The sequence below is a fragment of the Eucyclogobius newberryi genome, unplaced genomic scaffold (genome assembly GCF_026437365.1).
Source record: "Eucyclogobius newberryi isolate DKJ021-1_F unplaced genomic scaffold, fEucNew1.0.hap1 SCAF_15, whole genome shotgun sequence".
In the NCBI taxonomy this organism is placed as follows: Eukaryota; Metazoa; Chordata; class Actinopteri; order Gobiiformes; family Gobiidae; genus Eucyclogobius; species Eucyclogobius newberryi.
Genome location: NW_027315779.1, coordinates 5,206,092 through 5,225,193, shown reverse-complemented (window position 1 = coordinate 5,225,193; position 19,102 = coordinate 5,206,092). Strand labels below are relative to the sequence as shown.

The 19,102-nt window shown below is 45.4% G+C and overlaps 1 protein-coding gene across 1 annotated transcript; it reads left to right on the top strand.

The window, feature by feature from the left end:
* The first annotated feature begins 1,962 nt into the window (after positions 1-1,962).
* On the top strand, positions 1,963-18,989 carry LOC140360546 (uncharacterized). The gene is made up of 2 exons (XM_072445790.1): positions 1,963-2,162; positions 16,922-18,989. The coding sequence occupies exon 2, from the start codon at positions 17,481-17,483 to the stop codon at positions 18,417-18,419; it is 939 nt and encodes a 312-aa protein (XP_072301891.1). The 5' UTR covers positions 1,963-2,162; positions 16,922-17,480; the 3' UTR covers positions 18,420-18,989.
* Positions 18,990-19,102: the final 113 nt, after the last annotated feature.

Here is a 19,102-nt window from a genome sequence, read left to right as displayed (position 1 = left end):
AGAGCAGGGAGGGAGCAGGGACGGTGAGAGCAGGGAGGGTGGGAGCAGGGAGGGAGAGAGCAGGGAGGGAGAGAGCAGGGAGGGTGGGAGCAGGGAGGGAGAGAGCAGGGAGGGAGAGAGCAGGGAGGGAGAGAGCAGGGAGGGTGGGAGCAGGGAGGGAGAGAGCAGGGAGGGAGAGAGCAGGGACGGAGGGAGGGAGCAGGGAGGGAGAGAGCAGGGAGGGAGAGAGCAGGGAGGGAGGGAGCAGGGAGGGAGAGAGCAGGGAGGGAGGGAGCAGGGAGGGAGAGAGCAGGGAGGGAGAGAGCAGGGACGGAGGGAGGGAGCAGGGAGGGAGAGAGCAGGGACGGAGGGAGGGAGCAGGGACGGAGAGAGCAGGGACGGTGGGAGCAGGGAGGGAAAGAGCAGGGGGGGAGGGAGCAGGGAGGGAGAGAGCAGGGAGGGAGAGAGCAGGGAGGGAGGGAGCAGGGAGGGAGAGAGCAGGGAGGGAGAGAGCAGGGGGAGGCAAAGGAGGAGGGTCAAGAGAGAAAGAGTGACAGAAAGAAAGAGAGGGAGGGAGAGAGAAGCGTGAAAAAGTGAGAAGGAGGTATAATAAAGCGGTCAGAGAGAGTCAGGAGGAGGGGAGACTGAGGGAGGGAGGGAGGGAGAAAGGGAGAAAGAAAGGGGAGAGAAACAAAGAAAGGAAGGAGGGAGGAAAAGGAGTTAAGAGTGAGGAGAGAAAGAAAATGGGAGAGAGAGAGGGGACATTAGAGAGGGCCAGAGTAGGGGTCAGATAAATAGAAGAGGGAGGGCCAGGGGGAGAGATCCAGACAGAAAAGTGGAGAGAGAGAGAGAGAGAGAGAGAGAGAGAGAGAGAGAGCGAGAGGGAGGGAGAGAGAGAGAGAGAGAGAGAGAGAGAGAGAGAGAGAGCGAGAGGGAGGGAGGGAGGGAGGGAGGGAGGAAGTGAAGGGAGTAACAAGTTCATCTGGACCTGCTGACTTCCCTGGAGGCCGTTTGCACAGATCAGCCCTTAATCGCCGATGTCAGGAAACACAACTTTGCAACTTTCATCCTCAAGGCAATAGTTCATTCCGTTGCTGTATTTATTAGAAAATAACTGTATAAAACTCATTGGCTTTTACAGCTGAACACTGTAGTTTATATAAGCACAGTGGGAAAAGATAAGTCAAAGTTTGTCCAGTGCACACAGCGGCTGGTGCGGGGCCGTCGACATTAGGACGCAGGGGACATTCTGTGCACATGTAGAATTGATTTGAGGTATTTAGATTTGTGAATGTGACATTTTCCCAAAAGAATGTGCCGTTTTTAATTATATTTAAATCTGAACCAGTTATCACACGTTTTATATATTTAGTTTTAATAAGCCTTAAGAGAAAATTCCCTTTTAATAGAAATGTAATAGAAAGTTTATTTGATTATCACATGGATTTAGGCTTATATTAGTCAAGGCTATTTCAAGACGCACTTTTACGCTGCTTTAACTTGATTACATTAGAAACACATTGAGTAAAGGCGAGTTTTATTACAAATAGACACATTTTGACTTAAATAACTCTCACATTCACCTCGTTTGGCCTAAATATTTCTTAAAACCTAAAACCCAAACTGCCAACGGAACATAAAACCAATCAAACAACATAAAGTGCACAAACCTCCCTACGTCAAATATCTACGCGTCGGCTGTAAAAAAAAAAAAAACCCGGAAAAAAAAAACGTGCTGACGTCACACCCTTTGACGTGCGTCGCGCGTGTCCCGCCGCCGACGTCACGACGCTGCCAGCTGATCGCAGGGAAGCCGGCTGCGTGTGTGGCTCGGGGAGATGAGTGTGTGCGTGACGGAGGCGCGCGCGCGGGAGGGAGGGGACACTGTGGAGAGAGGGAGGCGAGTAAGAGAGGGAGAGAGAGAGAGAGAGTTGTGTAAAAAAAGGGGCTGAAGTCCTACGGAGCCGCGGTCTCTCTCTCTCCCCGGGCAGACTGCGTGCCAAAGTGCGCTCCCCGGTGCACGCGCCGGTAGAACGCCGTCTCCACCGCGGGGTCCAAGGCGAAGACGAAGAAAAAAAGACCCCGCCTGAGAGAGAGAAGAGCGGCGCTGGGGTGGGCGAGGCTCCGCGAACTCCTCCGGATCCCGTGGCCGAGCCGAGGAGCGACCCAGCCCCGCGGTCAAGGTGGGGCACTCGTGCGGGTTTCGGGGCCCGGTCCCCCCTGCGCGCGGATCTGCGGGGGTCCGTGCCCTTCTTACCCAGTGTGATTCGGGCGCGCGCGCGGACAGGATGACCTACTTCCCGTGCACTTCACCGGTAATAACGACAACCCAACCCTATAACCTAACGCCACTTTTACCCAAGTCGACTAAAAGCTCCCCAGATTTCCTGAATAGTCTTTCTCGCCGCGTGGATGTCTCTGCGTTTGACGTCGTGTGACTTGTGGCATACTAATTGTGCGCTTCAGGAGTTGTGGCTGCTGCTGGTTATAGGCCCAGAAATGTGTCAGATATGGACTAGGCCTTTGATATGCACAGGCGGGATAAGTGGATATTGTCACTCTGTAAGCGATTTGAACCCGGTCTATGCATCAGCAACATGTGGGGCGAGCTGCGGTGTCATTCTGAGGGACATTTTCACCAGAATGAGTGGTCATTTTTGTGCTACCAAACGCAGGCCACTTGACCAACCCTAGAAAATGTGTCTCCAATTTGCATAACTTAATGAAATGCAGCAAAGATCTGTATACAATTCACTCTACATGTCGTCGTGGTGAGTTATAAAGGCCAGATGGACGTGGTATTGCGGGTGTTAATGTGTTAAAAGTACATTATATTGAATACGTTGGTGGCACGGGGCCGGGAAAAAGGGGGAAAAGGCCAGTGTGAACAGATACAAACAGGAAGATAGAGCGAGTCAAGTTCTGAGAAACATTGCCAGACTTTAGACGCAGACGAACCAAAGATGAGTCAAAACTTTGAGGAACAGTGAGTGCTTTTTTTTTTCTTTTTTTTTCAATCTGATGACGTAGGAGCTTCTTCACACCTTACCACAGTCCCACACCACCGTGGCGTGCTTCTTTTATGCGTTTCCTGCAGTGTGCGTGCGTAAAACTTGGGTGGGCTCTGATGAAATGAGTGGTTTGATGGTGGGGTGGGGGGTGGTGTAGGGTGTAGAAATGTCAGTGGAGCTGGTGCACGTTACAGTGTTGCGGCCCTCTCTTACATAATTGTACAGGCAGGAGGGTTCAGTGCGCCGGCAGGAATGCGCAATAGGCCTCGTCACGAGATGGGCCTCCTCCGTGACATGAGCCGGCCCTATCGACCAGCGTCACATGGCATATAGAGGGCAATGTCACAGTTTAAAAAAAAAAAAAAAGAAAAGAGAAAGAACTTGCAGTATATCCCCCTCCCTCCCCTCCCCGCGCCGAGTCTCCTCTGCGTGTACAAGCTCATGTGTGAGGGATTGTGTGCGTCCTGTTTGCAGAAATGAGGCCATCTTGCTCAACCAGGTTACACCCTTCATTCCTTCATGTTACGTGTCCGTGTCAAAGGGGAAGCAGACGGGATGTTAGGTAAAAGGCTCGTCGCCACAACTAAAACGGAACCGCCCGAAACCGCTCACGCGTTCCCGATAATGTCACTGTGACGTTTCATGCCGATTGTCTCGAGACGGCACATCCAGGTCCAGGCCGTTAGTTGTTAAGTCGATTGGTCGGGCGGGCGGTCGGGCGGATCTGTCTTTTTTTCCTTTCCCCCATTTCATACGGAAAAGGTAAGGAAATGCATTGCACATTTCCTTTTGATGTTTTCTCATATACCGTATTCTCCGTACTATAAGGGGCACCGGACTATAAGGCGCATTAGGCGAAACAAAACGTGCACCGCGCAAAATCGCTTGCGAGGTCAGTGAGCACAACCAGGATCAATCCACATATAAGGCGCACTGTCGTTTATTGCGGAAAATGAAAGGCTTTCGAGTGCGCCTTATAGTGCGGGGAATACGGTACTGAATATTTCACGAGCTCCTCCTAGTGCACGGGCGTGTGTCTCAAGAATGTCCGACTACAGCAGAACCGGTAAAGCCTAGATTAAGTTTGGGAACGCAGTGTGTTTATGTGTTTATGCTCTTTTTTGGTTTAAATAAATACACGTGTTTGCTCTACTTTTCTCGCACATCTTCAGTCGACCGCAGCCCTAAACCCGATCCGCGGTGTAGTAGAGCTGTCACTACGTACGATGAGTCACGACGCATACTTTTTTCTCTCTCTTTACACAACTCCCCACGCGTCGACGTTCCGCGATGGCTAATAAATAAATGGTCTGTTCTCTCGGCGACACGTGACGACGCTTGCACCTCGCTCCGCGGTCGAACAACAGCTTATGTAACGGATTACCTGGTGTCACGGCGACGCCACCATTTTCATCCGCGCACTGTGTCTTCCATAGCTCCTGTGCATGCCTGTGTTATATATACATCTGTATATCGGTGCATTATTTGACCTGCTACGTTATGTATTTACAGTTTATTAGTATTGAAAAGACGGAGAGAGAGCTTTTTTTGTGAACTATTCCCATATTGTAACTGTTAAACTACAATTGTGACTCAACAAGTCTAAATAAATATACGTAGGATGAAGCACAAAAGTCAATATAATGTGATTGGATAATTGTTAATAAGAGCGTCACTGTTGAATTTAAAGGGTACGGTCTGTCCTGTGGCAGGTTGGCAGGACACGGTGCAGTTCATCCCGGACGTCGTTGCTTTCGACATGGCATTTAGCGGGACGTTTGTGCAGCGCAGAGGGTTGCACGGGTCAATATTGGGCTGCGTACGGTTTTCAAAGGTGCAGCTCTTTGGCACTGGCAAAAAGTCAGATCGCGCTATTCGCTCCCAGGCACCGGTTTATCCTGGCTCCGCCCGGAAACGCCCCATATGGCCAAACCGCCGACCCAGATTCCCCTTTTTGACCAGATACATCATATGGAGTTGATGTAGAGCAACATATAATCACTGTGTCGCGTCTTGGATCTTTTTCTGTTTGCATTGATTCATGGATTTGATGATAATGATGCACTTCCTGTTGCAACCCTTCCCGATTATGGCTTGGGACCGGCCCAATGAGTACGAGCCGCGTGTGTTAAGATGCAGTTTTTTGGGTGGAGTCTAGAAAACCAGATGAAATAAGGATTTTCACACATACTTAGGGATGTCGCAATATCAAATTCTAGAGTTGCGAAAAATGTCACGATTTAACGATTATTCATGATTTTTGAGATTGTGACTAAACAACAGTCAAATCGTTACATTTCGTTTTCTCGTGGTCTGACGCATTACTATTTGTGAAGTTTGTGACCGGCTTTACAAAACTAAAGCTTTTTTCACATTTATGTCTTGTTTTTGGGCTAGAAATTGAACAAAAAGACATAATTTCGCTTCTAAAATTGTCACAATTACTATTATTTTTTGGTTCTTACGATAATATTGTGGCCTGAATAATCACGATTATCGATTTAACCGAATAATCTTAACATCTCTACTTATACTGTATGTATTCACCTCTAAATAAAGTGTCTAAATGGCAGAAAATGGGACCAGATGACTTTGGAACTCCCTCGGTTAATCACTCAAACTCAGATATTAGTCAAAATCACTAAATATCAAGGCAACAAAGACTATTTCAGACTATTTCCCCGTAGCCCGACCTCAATCAAACCAGTTTTAGTCGAGAGATTCAACCCGTCATTTCAAATCATCAATAATATAACACGTCAGGGGGAAAGTGCAGTGGTCGTGAGGAGCTGGAGCACGTTTGTGGAGCCGCCGCCCTCGTGCTCCGGAGGCCTGTGTCGCGCTTTGATCTGGGCCAGAGCTTCACACACTCGCCTCATCCAAGAACGCGCCTCGTGATGCGTAACAGGCGTAACAGGCCCGGCAGCGCTCAATAAGCAGGTGTTGTAACTCGTGTGTTACTGCCTTTTTTTCCAAATCCATTGTATTTATGACGCAGGGATTAGAAATATGATCGCACAAGAAAAGAGGATATATAATGGCAATAAAACAAATATACTGTATTTAGCTTCACCTTTTAAAATGAAAAAAGACAAAAACTAAATAACAGCAATACACTGAAGATGAATACGTTATAATTGAGATGCTAATCGGATTGGAAAAAAAAACAAAACAAAAGGATTTATGTAACAGTTTAGTCTATCGTAACGTCTGTTTTGATTTGTTTTAGTTTATTTTTTCCCAAAAATATGGCCATTTCTGCGGGATATTTGTCTGATTTGCAATGGACAAGAGCTACGGTAATAAACTAGTTATTTATTTCTATACTGACCCCTTCTGGCTGGAGTTAGTACTTGTGGTGACGCAGCATTATCTGGAAAATGAAAAAATGTCCGGCCTCCAGCATTCAATATTTAAAAAGTAATCGTAACATGCATGTACGTAAAAGGAAACTTGTGTAACTGCTTTTTCTTTTATCTCGGCCACTCCGAGGTCAATGACTCGACCCCAACTGTAAAAAAGGTCACATGACTTGTACGTTTTTTACATGTCGTCTTGGAGATATTTGAATACACTACAAGCCCCAGAGCGTTAAGAATGAAAACTAACTCATTTAAGCCCTTTTATCAGACAAAAATAAAAGGCATGGCACTATAGCTGCAGTCAAATATCCCCAAAACGTGACTGAACGTACTTATATCCACAATGTCAAATGAGAAAATAGTTCAGCTGGAGGACACGAGGGCAGAATTCCAGATCAGTCGACGTGCTTCGTGGTCAATATCTCCGTGATGGCGGGATTTCTTCTCATGATTCCGTTTGTGCGGCTCTTTTCCATTAGTCATTCCTCCCCCCTTTTTCTGACTTGTGCGACTCGTGCATTGCTCAACCGCAGAGGCCGCTTCAGACGCCACGCCACGCTGCAGTCTTTTTTGTCCGTGCCACGTCTGTCCTGCCGCTGTTCCCCCCGCGCGCTCTCCCTCCCGCCCCTGTCAAGCACGGCCTCGGCGTCAGATAAGAGCGGCGTTTTTGTGTGTTTTCCGACGTGCCTTATCGCTCACACACTGTTGCGTTAAAAAGGAGCCCGGGCGTCGCGGGGCCCTTCCTCCGTCTCGGTCTTGCAGGAAATAAAGGCTGCGATGATATGAAGTGAATGAATGACTTCGGGGGCAGATTTATGATTGACAGGTGGGGCAGAAGGGTCACGATTTTCCAAATGGCGGCGCCGGAATATATGCAGTGTCAGCTCCTATAGGCTGTAATGGATACGTTCGGCTTTGACAGTGATTCAATACAGTTATGATAGCCTATTATGGTGTAAAGACCTTTTTTATATCATCAGAATGTTGAGGCAAAATGAAGTAATAACACACATTCGATATTTAACTGACATCAGATCAAAATGCTTTTGGATTGGAAGTCTGGCAGCACAAAATAAATGACAATTTTGTATTTCCAGGGTAGAAATGTCAGTTAATTTGATATTTTCTGGCCTCAAAGTTGTATTCGAGCATCAGAAAAGTATAATTTGTGGTAAAGGATGTGATATAGCTGTGGTGAAATGAGAAACTATTGCCGTGTCTACATTTATGTCACAATTTGTCCAGTAAAAAAAAAAAAAAAATCAAGATATTTCCTTAAAATAATGCTATGTGCCCATCGTACTCTATTTTATAATTAATTTTTTTTTGTAAAAGCAATAACAAAACCATTGTGTTAGCGGCTGCATGCCCAAATCAAAAGAACATCTTGTGATATGTGAAAGAGTCTAAATTTAAACGGGTTAATCTAAAGTTCGACCTGCTCAGGGGACGAGCAGGCTTCGGGTGAAGAGCTCTCGTCTTTCTTCAAATGTGACTTTTCCTTCGTTCTCGTCCTCCGATCCGTCGTTCCACTCGTTCTTATTTTCCTTCTGTTTGAGGAGTTGGTTGATCTCCCTTTTGCCCAGATTCAAACCAGGCTCTGATATCACTCACGTGTGTCTTCATTTGACAAAACCACCTCATATTTTGCGATATTCTGACGTTAATCCCAGTTTCTCCATTGAAATCACTGCATGTTCCACTTCACTATTGCCTCCTTTCTACAATTTAGAATGTTTTTAATCCAAAAACTTTCAGTTATCTATTCATTTGTACTTGGTTAATAGTTTGTTTCCACTAATTCCAGAGTGTACCTCGCCAAAAAGTACATTTGGAAAAGGCGTCAGTCCCGTGCTACATGAAAAAAGTACAAAATGATGCTCACGCTTAATCAATCAATTTATCAATCAAGATTTATTAAACAAACTGTACACAATAACATGTCAAAGCCAGTCTGAATAAATGCATTTTGGGACGCCTGTGATGGTGCTTAAATTAGTAAAAGAAAATTAGAAAATCAATCAAATTAACCTTTGAATTGTAACTAAAAGAATACAGTACCTTTAACTTCACCTAAAGTTGTCTTGAGGGTTAAAACAGCCCAATATACAGCAAGTCAAAGGGGTGTTTTAGGGTTGGAAAGGGGCAGAATATCCCCAGTAAATTTGAGGATTAAACAAAATCAAAAGGCATATTTTTGCTGTTTTAGTCACTGACCTTTTTTAGAACCTTCACTTATAGATGTGCCGTGTCTGGCCTGGTCCGGTCTCAGCTCAAACGCCATAGAACCAAGTTAAACAGTGTCGACCTCTTTAGGATCACTGTTTAACTCGCTTCTACGGTGGTCACCTGAGACACAAATATGACACCACGTAACAAACTCCGTGGAACATTCTGTCCCCTTAAATGTCACATTTGTTGGCCTCAAACGTCTTCCTCATCAAGCCCTGATGTGGTGGTCATTTTCGCAACTGTGGATTTTCACAATTTCTTCCAATTTCACTGTTTTTTGTTGTTTGACCATACTCAGCAGGAAGCCGGAGGGCCAACTAAAATCGGTCTGAGGGCCGCATTTTGCCCCCGGGCCGTAGTTTGGACATGCCTGGTGTAAGAGGTGTATTAAAACTTTAGATTAAAACTAACATCACGGAGGGTTGTTCAATATTGCAGGACTTAGAAGCTTAAGTGTACATTGCAGGGCCGTAACCTATGTAATATACAACGGGAATGGGCGTGGCACTGGCCAGCGTTGGGAAGTGATCGTGTGTACGAAGCGGGAGGAGGGACGCATCGCTCTAGAACTGTGACAATAAATATATTTCTGGAACTGGAAAAGGAGGAGCGAGGAGTCGGTCGAGGCCGCAAGTCGGGATGGAATTTCTAACATACGCAGCGGGAATGTCAGGAATGCAGGACAGTCTGATCTGAGAGGGGGAGAGGAAAGAGGGAGGAGAGAGAAAGAGAAAAGAGGGGGAGAGAGAGAGAAAGAGGGAGGAGAGAGGGAGAGAGAAAAGAGGGGGAGAGAGAGAAAGAGGGAGGAGAGAGGGAGAGAGAAAAGAGGGGGAGAGAGAGAGATAGAGGGAGGAGAGAGAAAGAGAAAAGAGGGGGAGAGAGAGAGATAGAGGGAGGAGAGAGGGAGAGAGAAAAGAGGGGGAGAGAGAGAGATAGAGGGAGGAGAGAGAAAGAGAAAAGAGGGGGAGAGAGAGAGATAGAGGGAGGAGAGAGAAAGAGAAAAGAGGGGGAGAGAGAGAGAAAGAGGGAGGAGAGAGGGAGAGAGAAAAGAGGGGGAGAGAGAGAAAGAGGGAGGAGAGAGGGAGAGAGAAAAGAGGGGGAGAGAGAGAGATAGAGGGAGGAGAGAGAAAGAGAAAAGAGGGGGAGAGAGAGAGATAGAGGGAGGAGAGAGGGAGAGAGAAAAGAGGGGGAGAGAGAGAGATAGAGGGAGGAGAGAGAAAGAGAAAAGAGGGGGAGAGAGAGAGATAGAGGGAGGAGAGAGAAAGAGAAAAGAGGGGGAGAGAGAGAGAAAGAGGGAGGAGAGAGGGAGAGAGAAAAGAGGGGGAGAGAGAGAAAGAGGGAGGAGAGAGGGAGAGAGAAAAGAGGGGGAGAGAGAGAGATAGAGGGAGGAGAGAGAAAGAGAAAAGAGGGGGAGAGAGAGAGATAGAGGGAGGAGAGAGGGAGAGAGAAAAGAGGGGGAGAGAGAGAGATAGAGGGAGGAGAGAGAAAGAGAAAAGAGGGGGAGAGAGAGAGATAGAGGGAGGAGAGAGAAAGAGAAAAGAGGGGGAGAGAGAGAGATAGAGGGAGGAGAGAGAGAGAGAAAAGAGGGGGAGAGAGAGAGATAGAGGGAGGAGAGAGAAAGAGAAAAGAGGGGGAGAGAGAGAGAAAGAGGGAGGAGAGAGGGAGAGAGAAAAGAGGGGGAGAGAGAGAGATAGAGGGAGGAGAGAGAGAGAGAAAAGAGGGGGAGAGAGAGATAGAGGGAGGAGAGAGGGAGAGAGAAAAGAGGGGGAGAGAGAGATAGAGGGAGGAGAGAGAGAGAGAAAAGAGGGGGAGAGAGAGATAGAGGGAGGAGAGAGGGAGAGAGAAAAGAGGGGGAGAGAGAGAGATAGAGGGAGGAGAGAGAGAGAGAAAAGAGGGGGAGAGAGAGAGATAGAGGGAGGAGAGAGGGAGAGAGAAAAGAGGGGGAGAGAGAGAGATAGAGGGAGGAGAGAGAGAGAGAAAAGAGGGGGAGAGAGAGAGATAGAGGGAGGAGAGAGAGAGAGAAAAGAGGGGGAGAGAGAGATAGAGGGAGGAGAGAGAGAGAGAAAAGAGGGGGAGAGAGAGATAGAGGGAGGAGAGAGGGAGAGAGAAAAGAGGGGGAGAGAGAGAGATAGAGGGAGGAGAGAGAGAGAGAAAAGAGGGGGAGAGAGAGAGATAGAGGGAGGAGAGAGAGAGAAAAGAGGGGGAGAGAGAGAGATAGAGGGAGGAGAGAGGGAGAGAGAAAAGAGGGGGAGAGAGAGAGATAGAGGGAGGAGAGAGAGAGAGAGAAAAGAGGGGGAGAGAGAGAGAAAGAGGGAGGAGAGAGGGAGAGAGAAAAGAGGGGGAGAGAGAGAGATAGAGGGAGGAGAGAGAGAGAGAAAAGAGGGGGAGAGAGAGAGATAGAGGGAGGAGAGAGGGAGAGAGAAAAGAGGGGGAGAGAGAGAGATAGAGGGAGGAGAGAGAGAGAGAAAAGAGGGGGAGAGAGAGAGATAGAGGGAGGAGAGAGAGAGAGAAAAGAGGGGGAGAGAGAGAGATAGAGGGAGGAGAGAGAGAGAGAAAAGAGGGGGAGAGAGAGATAGAGGGAGGAGAGAGGGAGAGAGAAAAGAGGGGGAGAGAGAGAGATAGAGGGAGGAGAGAGAGAGAGAAAAGAGGGGGAGAGAGAGAGATAGAGGGAGGAGAGAGAGAGAGAAAAGAGGGGGAGAGAGAGAGATAGAGGGAGGAGAGAGGGAGAGAGAAAAGAGGGGGAGAGAGAGAGATAGAGGGAGGAGAGAGAGAGAGAGAAAAGAGGGGGAGAGAGAGAGAAAGAGGGAGGAGAGAGGGAGAGAGAAAAGAGGGGGAGAGAGAGAGATAGAGGGAGGAGAGAGAGAGAGAAAAGAGGGGGAGAGAGAGAGATAGAGGGAGGAGAGAGGGAGAGAGAAAAGAGGGGGAGAGAGAGAGATAGAGGGAGGAGAGAGAGAGAGAAAAGAGGGGGAGAGAGAGAGATAGAGGGAGGAGAGAGAGAGAGAGAAAAGAGGGGGAGAGAGAGAGAAAGAGGGAGGAGAGAGGGAGAGAGAAAAGAGGGGGAGAGAGAGAGATAGAGGGAGGAGAGAGGGAGAGAGAAAAGAGGGGGAGAGAGAGAGATAGAGGGAGGAGAGAGAGAGAGAAAAGAGGGGGAGAGAGAGAGATAGAGGGAGGAGAGAGAGAGAGAGAAAAGAGGGGGAGAGAGAGAGAAAGAGGGAGGAGAGAGGGAGAGAGAAAAGAGGGGGAGAGAGAGAGATAGAGGGAGGAGAGGAGAGAGAAAAGAGGGGGAGAGAGAGAGAAAGAGGGAGGAGAGAGAGAGAAAAGAGGGGGAGAGAGAGAGGAACTCAGATTTTGAATTTCTAATTACAAGACATTATTAAAGCTGTTTCTGAGCACAGGGCTAATCTGAACACCTGCATGGTCTGATTTAGAGGTAAGAGGTTTGACTGTATGAAGTATGGTAGGTCATCGTGTCATCGTGTACGCGGCTGTGCAGCGTCACAACACAAAAAGTTGAAACGATGGTGAGGAAAATAGTCTATACCAGTTTTGATCATGATTAAAAACACTTTTTTTAGAATCCAACAGAATTTAATGCAGTTTTATACACAAATACTATAGTACTATTAACACTTTTCAGTACAAGTTTAATACTAGTTTTAGTAATGATCAGTATAGAGTTTTTGACGATCCGACTCTTCATGATTGTCAAAGGTCTGATGTTAATTGATGCAAAAACTAGTATTGAATAAAGCAAAAAATACAGCAAAAAGATACACTACTAGCCAAGAAATATATATGATTTAAAGTGCATTTATTATAATATAAGTGATCACAAGTACGTGGAATAATATGAAAGAGGAACTTCAACAGTGCAAACATATAAATCTGTCAAATATTTATTTAAAAAGGATGTTTTCGAACGATATGAAGCTGGAGAAGTGGGATGAGAGTTTCTTGTGTTCAAACCAGATTACAAGAGTTTGAAGCCCAATATTTGACAACATATTGAAGAAAACGGGTGGGGCTGATTCCACTCCCATTGTGAACACAAAGAAAGTCGCTCTGCTTTTCCCCTTAAGTGCATGACATGTAACTTGACGACAGGAATGTGCATTTGGTCACATGTTTTCTTTGTGCTCATTGTTTTTTACTCCCAATATTGTCCAAATACAAAATATAATACAATTCCATACTCATTTCAGCAAGTAGCGATACTGAAATAAATAACATCGACTGGACAAAATTAGACCTTTGAACACTTTTAGACTGATCTAGTTATTGATTTTCTGTCGTGGTATGAAAACACTGAAGTATCGAGCACAGAGAGCGTTCCTCAGTATCACAATCGAGTTTAAAATGTTTTTATTGCGACCTCGAGTGAAAGGGTTTAAGACCGGGTCATTGGGTCAAACGCGGCAGAAGCAGCTCTTTGCCCCTCTCGCGCGCTCGCCATCTTTTGTGCCGTGCATTTTTGTCGAGGGCGTCGTGGAAACCAGAGCACACAGAGGAAGCTTCAGAGAGAACATGCCTACAATGACTCATGCTTGATTCTGGTTTCACTGATTAGTCTCTGTGGTTCTTTTTTACCTAAATTGCGTTGCTAAATGAACTACTGCAAGGCTTTTATTTCACCTTTGGCATGACAACAGTGAAAAGCACTAAAGGAGACAAATGGTGCATGTATTTAGCATCGTACTATCACATAAGTGGATCGTCATTTTACATTTTGTCCCATTTTACACTGAAATAGTCGTCTAAACCGGCTAATTGACTTCCTGTTCGAAACTGTTAAGCTCCGCCTCTTCATGGTGTCATTTCAGCAGATTGTTATTTACATCATTTACACCTTTTTACTCTTGAAAAGTGGCTCTGGGACATTTTAGAACGCCACACGTGTCACTCAGAGACTTTTCAAATAATCAGGGCTGTGGGCGGGGATAGGGGGTAGGAGAAAACTGGAATTTTCTGAAAGCTCGAGCCTCAGTTGCGAGACAACACAAGAAAACTCAAACATGAATCACTCAAAATACCACTTTGAGGAAACCAATAATGATGAAACTGTTCGGTTAAAGCTCATTAAAGTTTGATTTTGAATACTATTTTATCCTCTATATTTTCCACTATAATGTTCCTCCTGCTTCTCTCCATGGAGATGTTATTGCTTTGCCTTGAATATCTACGGTTACGTATGTACAGCATGGCATTATATCAATCTGTTTCCATGGAGACAAGCCGCTGGCACCACCAGGTTACACAGTTATCTCTTGTAGCTCATAACTCCATCTAGTGGTACAAAGCAATACAAATAGAATATAGTTGCATCGGTTTTTTTGCGCAAACCACAGTTGCAACACGCGTTTTTCAGTGTAAGTATGTATTATAGTAGTGTGTTATAAGTATATAATTTGCGACTGTTTCCAAACGTCTTGTCGTGCGTCGAGCCGCAGACAAAAGTGGTGAAGAGAGGAAAGTGTAACTGCTGCTCTGTGCGTGTCCAAATGCCTCTCGTTTAATCCAACTAGTCATAACCTGCTTCACTCACGTCTCATTTCAGGGCATTATGATTAGACTTATTACATTATCTCCTGCTTGTAATGACTGGAGCTGCCTCTGACTGGGTTATAATCACGATCATTCACTCCGACAGCGGGACACAAACAAATGTTCTCTCGTGTGTTCTTTGAAAAGCAGGTGTTTGAATTAGTTCTTCTGTTGGGTTTACAAAAATCTGCTATTTTCTGTCTCCCAAAAGGTGCACTTTGTAACTTTTCTGAAGGGAAATCTGCTACATGTTTGTCTCCATGGAGATGTTAGCATTTTGTCTGGTTGTTCCTCGTTATGGCCTTGAAAAACTATCATTCTAATTAAATAATATGCATTTGACATACATTGCACAATACATTTATTTCTAGTCATCTGTCGTCCCTTAACAAGTGTCAGATAATTACAACAAAAGCCTATGTAACACATAAAATACAGCTAAAACCCAGACAAACATACACCAACAACCAATCACCAGCAGAGGGAGCACCTCATCAGCAATTGCACATTTAAATATTCACATTCTTCCTACAGAAACCAGATCACTAATGACTACACTTGATTTTCGTATATCATCTTTTCGTTACTAAAAGTTGCTTCACATAGTGTTCATTCAAGTTACTGCAGTAGAGAGAGCTGCCCTGAGACTGACGGACAGAGAGCTGGCTGCCAAACTGTGCGCGGCATCGACCTGTCTGACCCCCAGAAATCCCAGCCCACGGCCCCCGGCTTTTGATGTTGAGAATTCCGATAACAATAATCAGAAGATACTGTCAATCCAACAAAAAGGTGTATTCATGTGCGCCATTATTATTTTACTGTTATGTTGTAGCATGAGAGACACACACAACGTTCACTTTACTTTCATTTAATCCGTCATTAACTCGGCCTAAACTACGTGTGTTTTGTGTGTTTTGTGCGTCACGCTGAGCTGAGCAGCCAAGGCGCCTGCTCAAACTTTATTCATCGTGTTAATTTTCTAAATGGATCCATTTTGTGTCAGTCGCCTCGTGTTACAGAGACTCGGATGTTTCTTCTGTCTGTGGTGTATCATTACAGAAAGATGGATCGGGCCAGAGACGAAACAAAAACTGAAACGATACCGCCCCAATAAATCAACCGAACCACTTAAAGTCACACGTATTTGACGAATAAAGTTTCAAACCGGTATTGAATAAACTGGAGAATGGAAAGAGAGCGTTTCATGTGACGACAGGCGGCGAGGAGAGGGCGGCGAGCAGAGGTGCTGAGTCACGGTCTCAAACCAGCCGGTCCAAGTGGAAAAGTACAACCACAATGTTTTGTTTTGTTTTTCATCTGTGGATTGTTGAGATTTTTGTCCGGTAATGACCCGCCCCACACTGAGCGCGGTCTGCAGCCCATGGGCAGTCAAATACCTCTCCATATTCTGACTATTAATGCTGCAGGAATGTGCGACTCCGGCGAGAAGGACCGGTCTGGGATGTTTTAGCCTCAAACCTGTGACTATAATGTGACATATTTGTAATTTTTAAAAAACAAATGTATAAGTTGAGAGGACAGTTTATTATTTATTATTATTTCAACTTTTTTTTCTTCCATCTCTGACTGTATTATATAGACAAAGATCTTTGAGAAAAGGTAAAACTGTGAATATCGTAGTTTGACTAAAATTACACTGTATTAAAGTTGTTAAAGTGCCACTATTTACCATACATAAATGAATAATATCACAGATTATTAGGATAATTTAGGCTTAAACGTTTTAACTTACCACGTTGCCGCTTAAATGATGCCACGGCTTTTTAAAACTAGAAGATGTTGAGCTTCATGCCATGTTTTAGATGAATTAAGAGGCAAATCTGACCTGCTTCAGCTCAATGTTTCAATGTTAAACTAGTGGATTTAAAGTGTATTGTGTAGATGAACAGAAGCGGCAGATGTTGGTCATGTGGCTCCTGGTCTTACGTGTTCAGATGAGTTCACTCAGTTACTCACGGCTGGATGCACTTCACTGCAGCCGGTTTACTGTACAGCAGTAAAACAGAGGAGTATTTCATCTTTTATTTGCAAAATGGTGAACCAAACATATTCAGATTTTTTTATTTTAAACAAATCTTCCCCTAAAAGAAGCATTGAAAGGACTTATGGTAATAATGAGAACAAATCCAGGACTAAGTCGGGATCCAAGGACTAAACCATGAGCAAATCAGGACCAAGCAGCACTAAACCAGGTCTAAACCAGGACTAAACCAGGACTAAACCAGGACTAAACCAGGTCTAAACCAGGTCTAAACCAGGTCTAATCCAGGTCTAATCCAGGTCTAAACCAGGTCTAAACCAGGTCTAAACCAGGTCTAAACCAGGACTAAACCAGGACTAAACCAGGACTAAACCAGGTCTAAACCAGGACTAAACCAGGACTAAACCAGGACTAAACCAGGACTAAACCAGGTGTAAACCAGGACTAAACCAGGTGTAAACCAGGACTAAACCAGGACTAAACCAGGTCTAAACCAGGACTAAACCAGGACTAAACCAGGACTAAACCAGGACTAAACCAGGTCTAAAACAGGACTAAACCAGAACCAAACAAAAACTTAGCTGTAAGACAGAACTAAACTTGGAATAAAACTAGATATTACACAGAACCTGAACCAAAACCAACTTGGAGCAGCTTTAACTAAAATACCAACTGAAGAAGCAAAGATTTAACAATAAAACTCGTCTGTTATTTTCCCCTCAGTTGAATGTCAGTGTCGCGCTTTGGGGCACACAGGAAATTAAAATGTTTCTTCTTTGTTTTTCCTCCGACAGGAACAACTCCACCTGACGCTGAAGATGTGCGACTGGACACGGTCGATCCAAAATGGCGGACACACAGCAGTTCTTCACTGGCGAGCTTTATGTTGGTGTACACATGCTAAAGCTGCCAGCTGAAGAACTGTTCTGGTCTGCAATGCCCACGGACGAGAGGATCATGGGGACAAGAGGAGAGGATCATGGGAAAAACATGAGAAGATCATGGGGACAAGAGGAGAGGATCATGGGGACAACACGAGAGGATCATGGGGACAAGAGGAGAGGATCATGGGAACAACACGAGAGGATCATGGGGACAAGAGGAGAGGATCATGGGAACAAGAGGAGAGGATCATGGGAACAACACGAGAGGATCATGGGGACAAGAGGAGAGGATCATGGGAACAACACGAGAGGATCATGGGGACAAGAGGAGAGGATCATGGGGACAAGAGGAGAGGATCATGGGAACAACACGAGAGGATCATGGGGACAAGAGGAGAGGACCATGGGAAAAACATGAGAGGATCATGGGAACAACACGAGAGGATCATGGGGACAAGAGGAGAGGATCATGGGAACAACACGAGAGGATCATAGGGACAAGAGGAGAGGATCATGGGAACAAGAGGAGAGGATCATGGGAACAACACGAGAGGATCATGGGGACAAGAGGAGAGGATCATGGGAACAACACGAGAGGATCATGGGGATAAGAGGAGAGGATCATGGGGACAAGAGGAGAGGATCATGGGAACAACACGAGAGGATCATGGGGACAAGAGGAGAGGATCATGGGGACAAGAGGAGAGGATCATGGGAACAACACGAGAGGATCATGGGGACAAGAGGAGAGGATCATGGGGACAAGAGGAGAGGATCATGGGAACAACACGAGAGGATCATGGGGACAAGAGGAGAGGATCATGGGAAAAACATGAGAGGATCATGGGAACAACACGAGAGGATCATGGGGACAAGAGGAGAGGATCATGGGAACAACACGAGAGGATCATGGGGACAAGAGGAGAGGATCATGGGAACAACACGAGAGGATCATGGGGACAAGAGGAGAGGATCATGGGAACAAGAGGAGAGGATCATGGGAACAACACGAGAGGATCATGGGGACAAGAGGAGAGGATCATGGGAACAACACGAGAGGATCATGGGGATAAGAGGAGAGGATCATGGGGACAAGAGGAGAGGATCATGGGAACAACACGAGAGGATCATGGGGACAAGAGGAGAGGATCATGGGGACAAGAGGAGAGGATCATGGGGACAAGAGGAGAGGATCATGGGAACAACACGAGAGGATCATGGGGACAAGAGGAGAGGATCATGGGAAAAACATGAGAGGATCATGGGAACAACACGAGAGGATCATGGGGACAAGAGGAGAGGATCATGGGAACAACACGAGAGGATCATAGGGACAAGACCAACACCAGAAAGAGCTACTACAACATTTGTGATCAATGTTTACATGATTCTTATGGTTGCAAAATAGTGCTGCAGGAAAAATCATAATCAAATGCTGCAATTATTTAGGAATTTAGACTTCTCCTAACATGTTCTGCAATGAAAAGAGTCTTGTATTAGTTTAGCAAGTGATATTCCAGCTACTTCTTCCATTTTGAACTTAAATTTGCAAATCACATTTACAATATTTATCCAAAATTGTTTGTCTAAAACATAAACCAGTTTCATTTATCTGCTCTCCAGTCACAAATAACTAGCTTTCTTCTCCGTTTCCTTGTCAGAATAAGGAAAGGCTTTATATTTCTCAAAAAGATGACTTCCATTCATTTAACTTCTTAGTCCTTACACCTCATGTTCATACTTATTCACAGTGACTGAAGTCCATCCTATAGTATTACAAAGGCAAATAGTTGTACTTCATAAATGATTAAACAATAAATAATGAACTGGTCAGTGGCAGCTCCATTTCGTGTATATTTTTGTCATGTACAGTCTCACCCTCGTGCAACATGCCAGACGTGCATGGATAAAGAATGTCTCCAGATGTTGTGCTGATGATTAATAAACTGCCTCTGCTGAATTAAAACAAGTGTCAATATCTATGTTGTCTTGCTTTGTGTACTTTAACAGCTGAATGTTGTAGATTCAGTGTCTATAGATGACATGTAAAGGCCGACGTTCTGGACAATCTTCCTCTTGCAAAGATAAAGG

Coding starts and splice junctions, on each gene's coding strand:
- LOC140360546 (XM_072445790.1), top strand. CDS start 17,481: ATGGGAACAACACGAGAGGATCATAGGGACAAGAGGAGAGGATCATGG.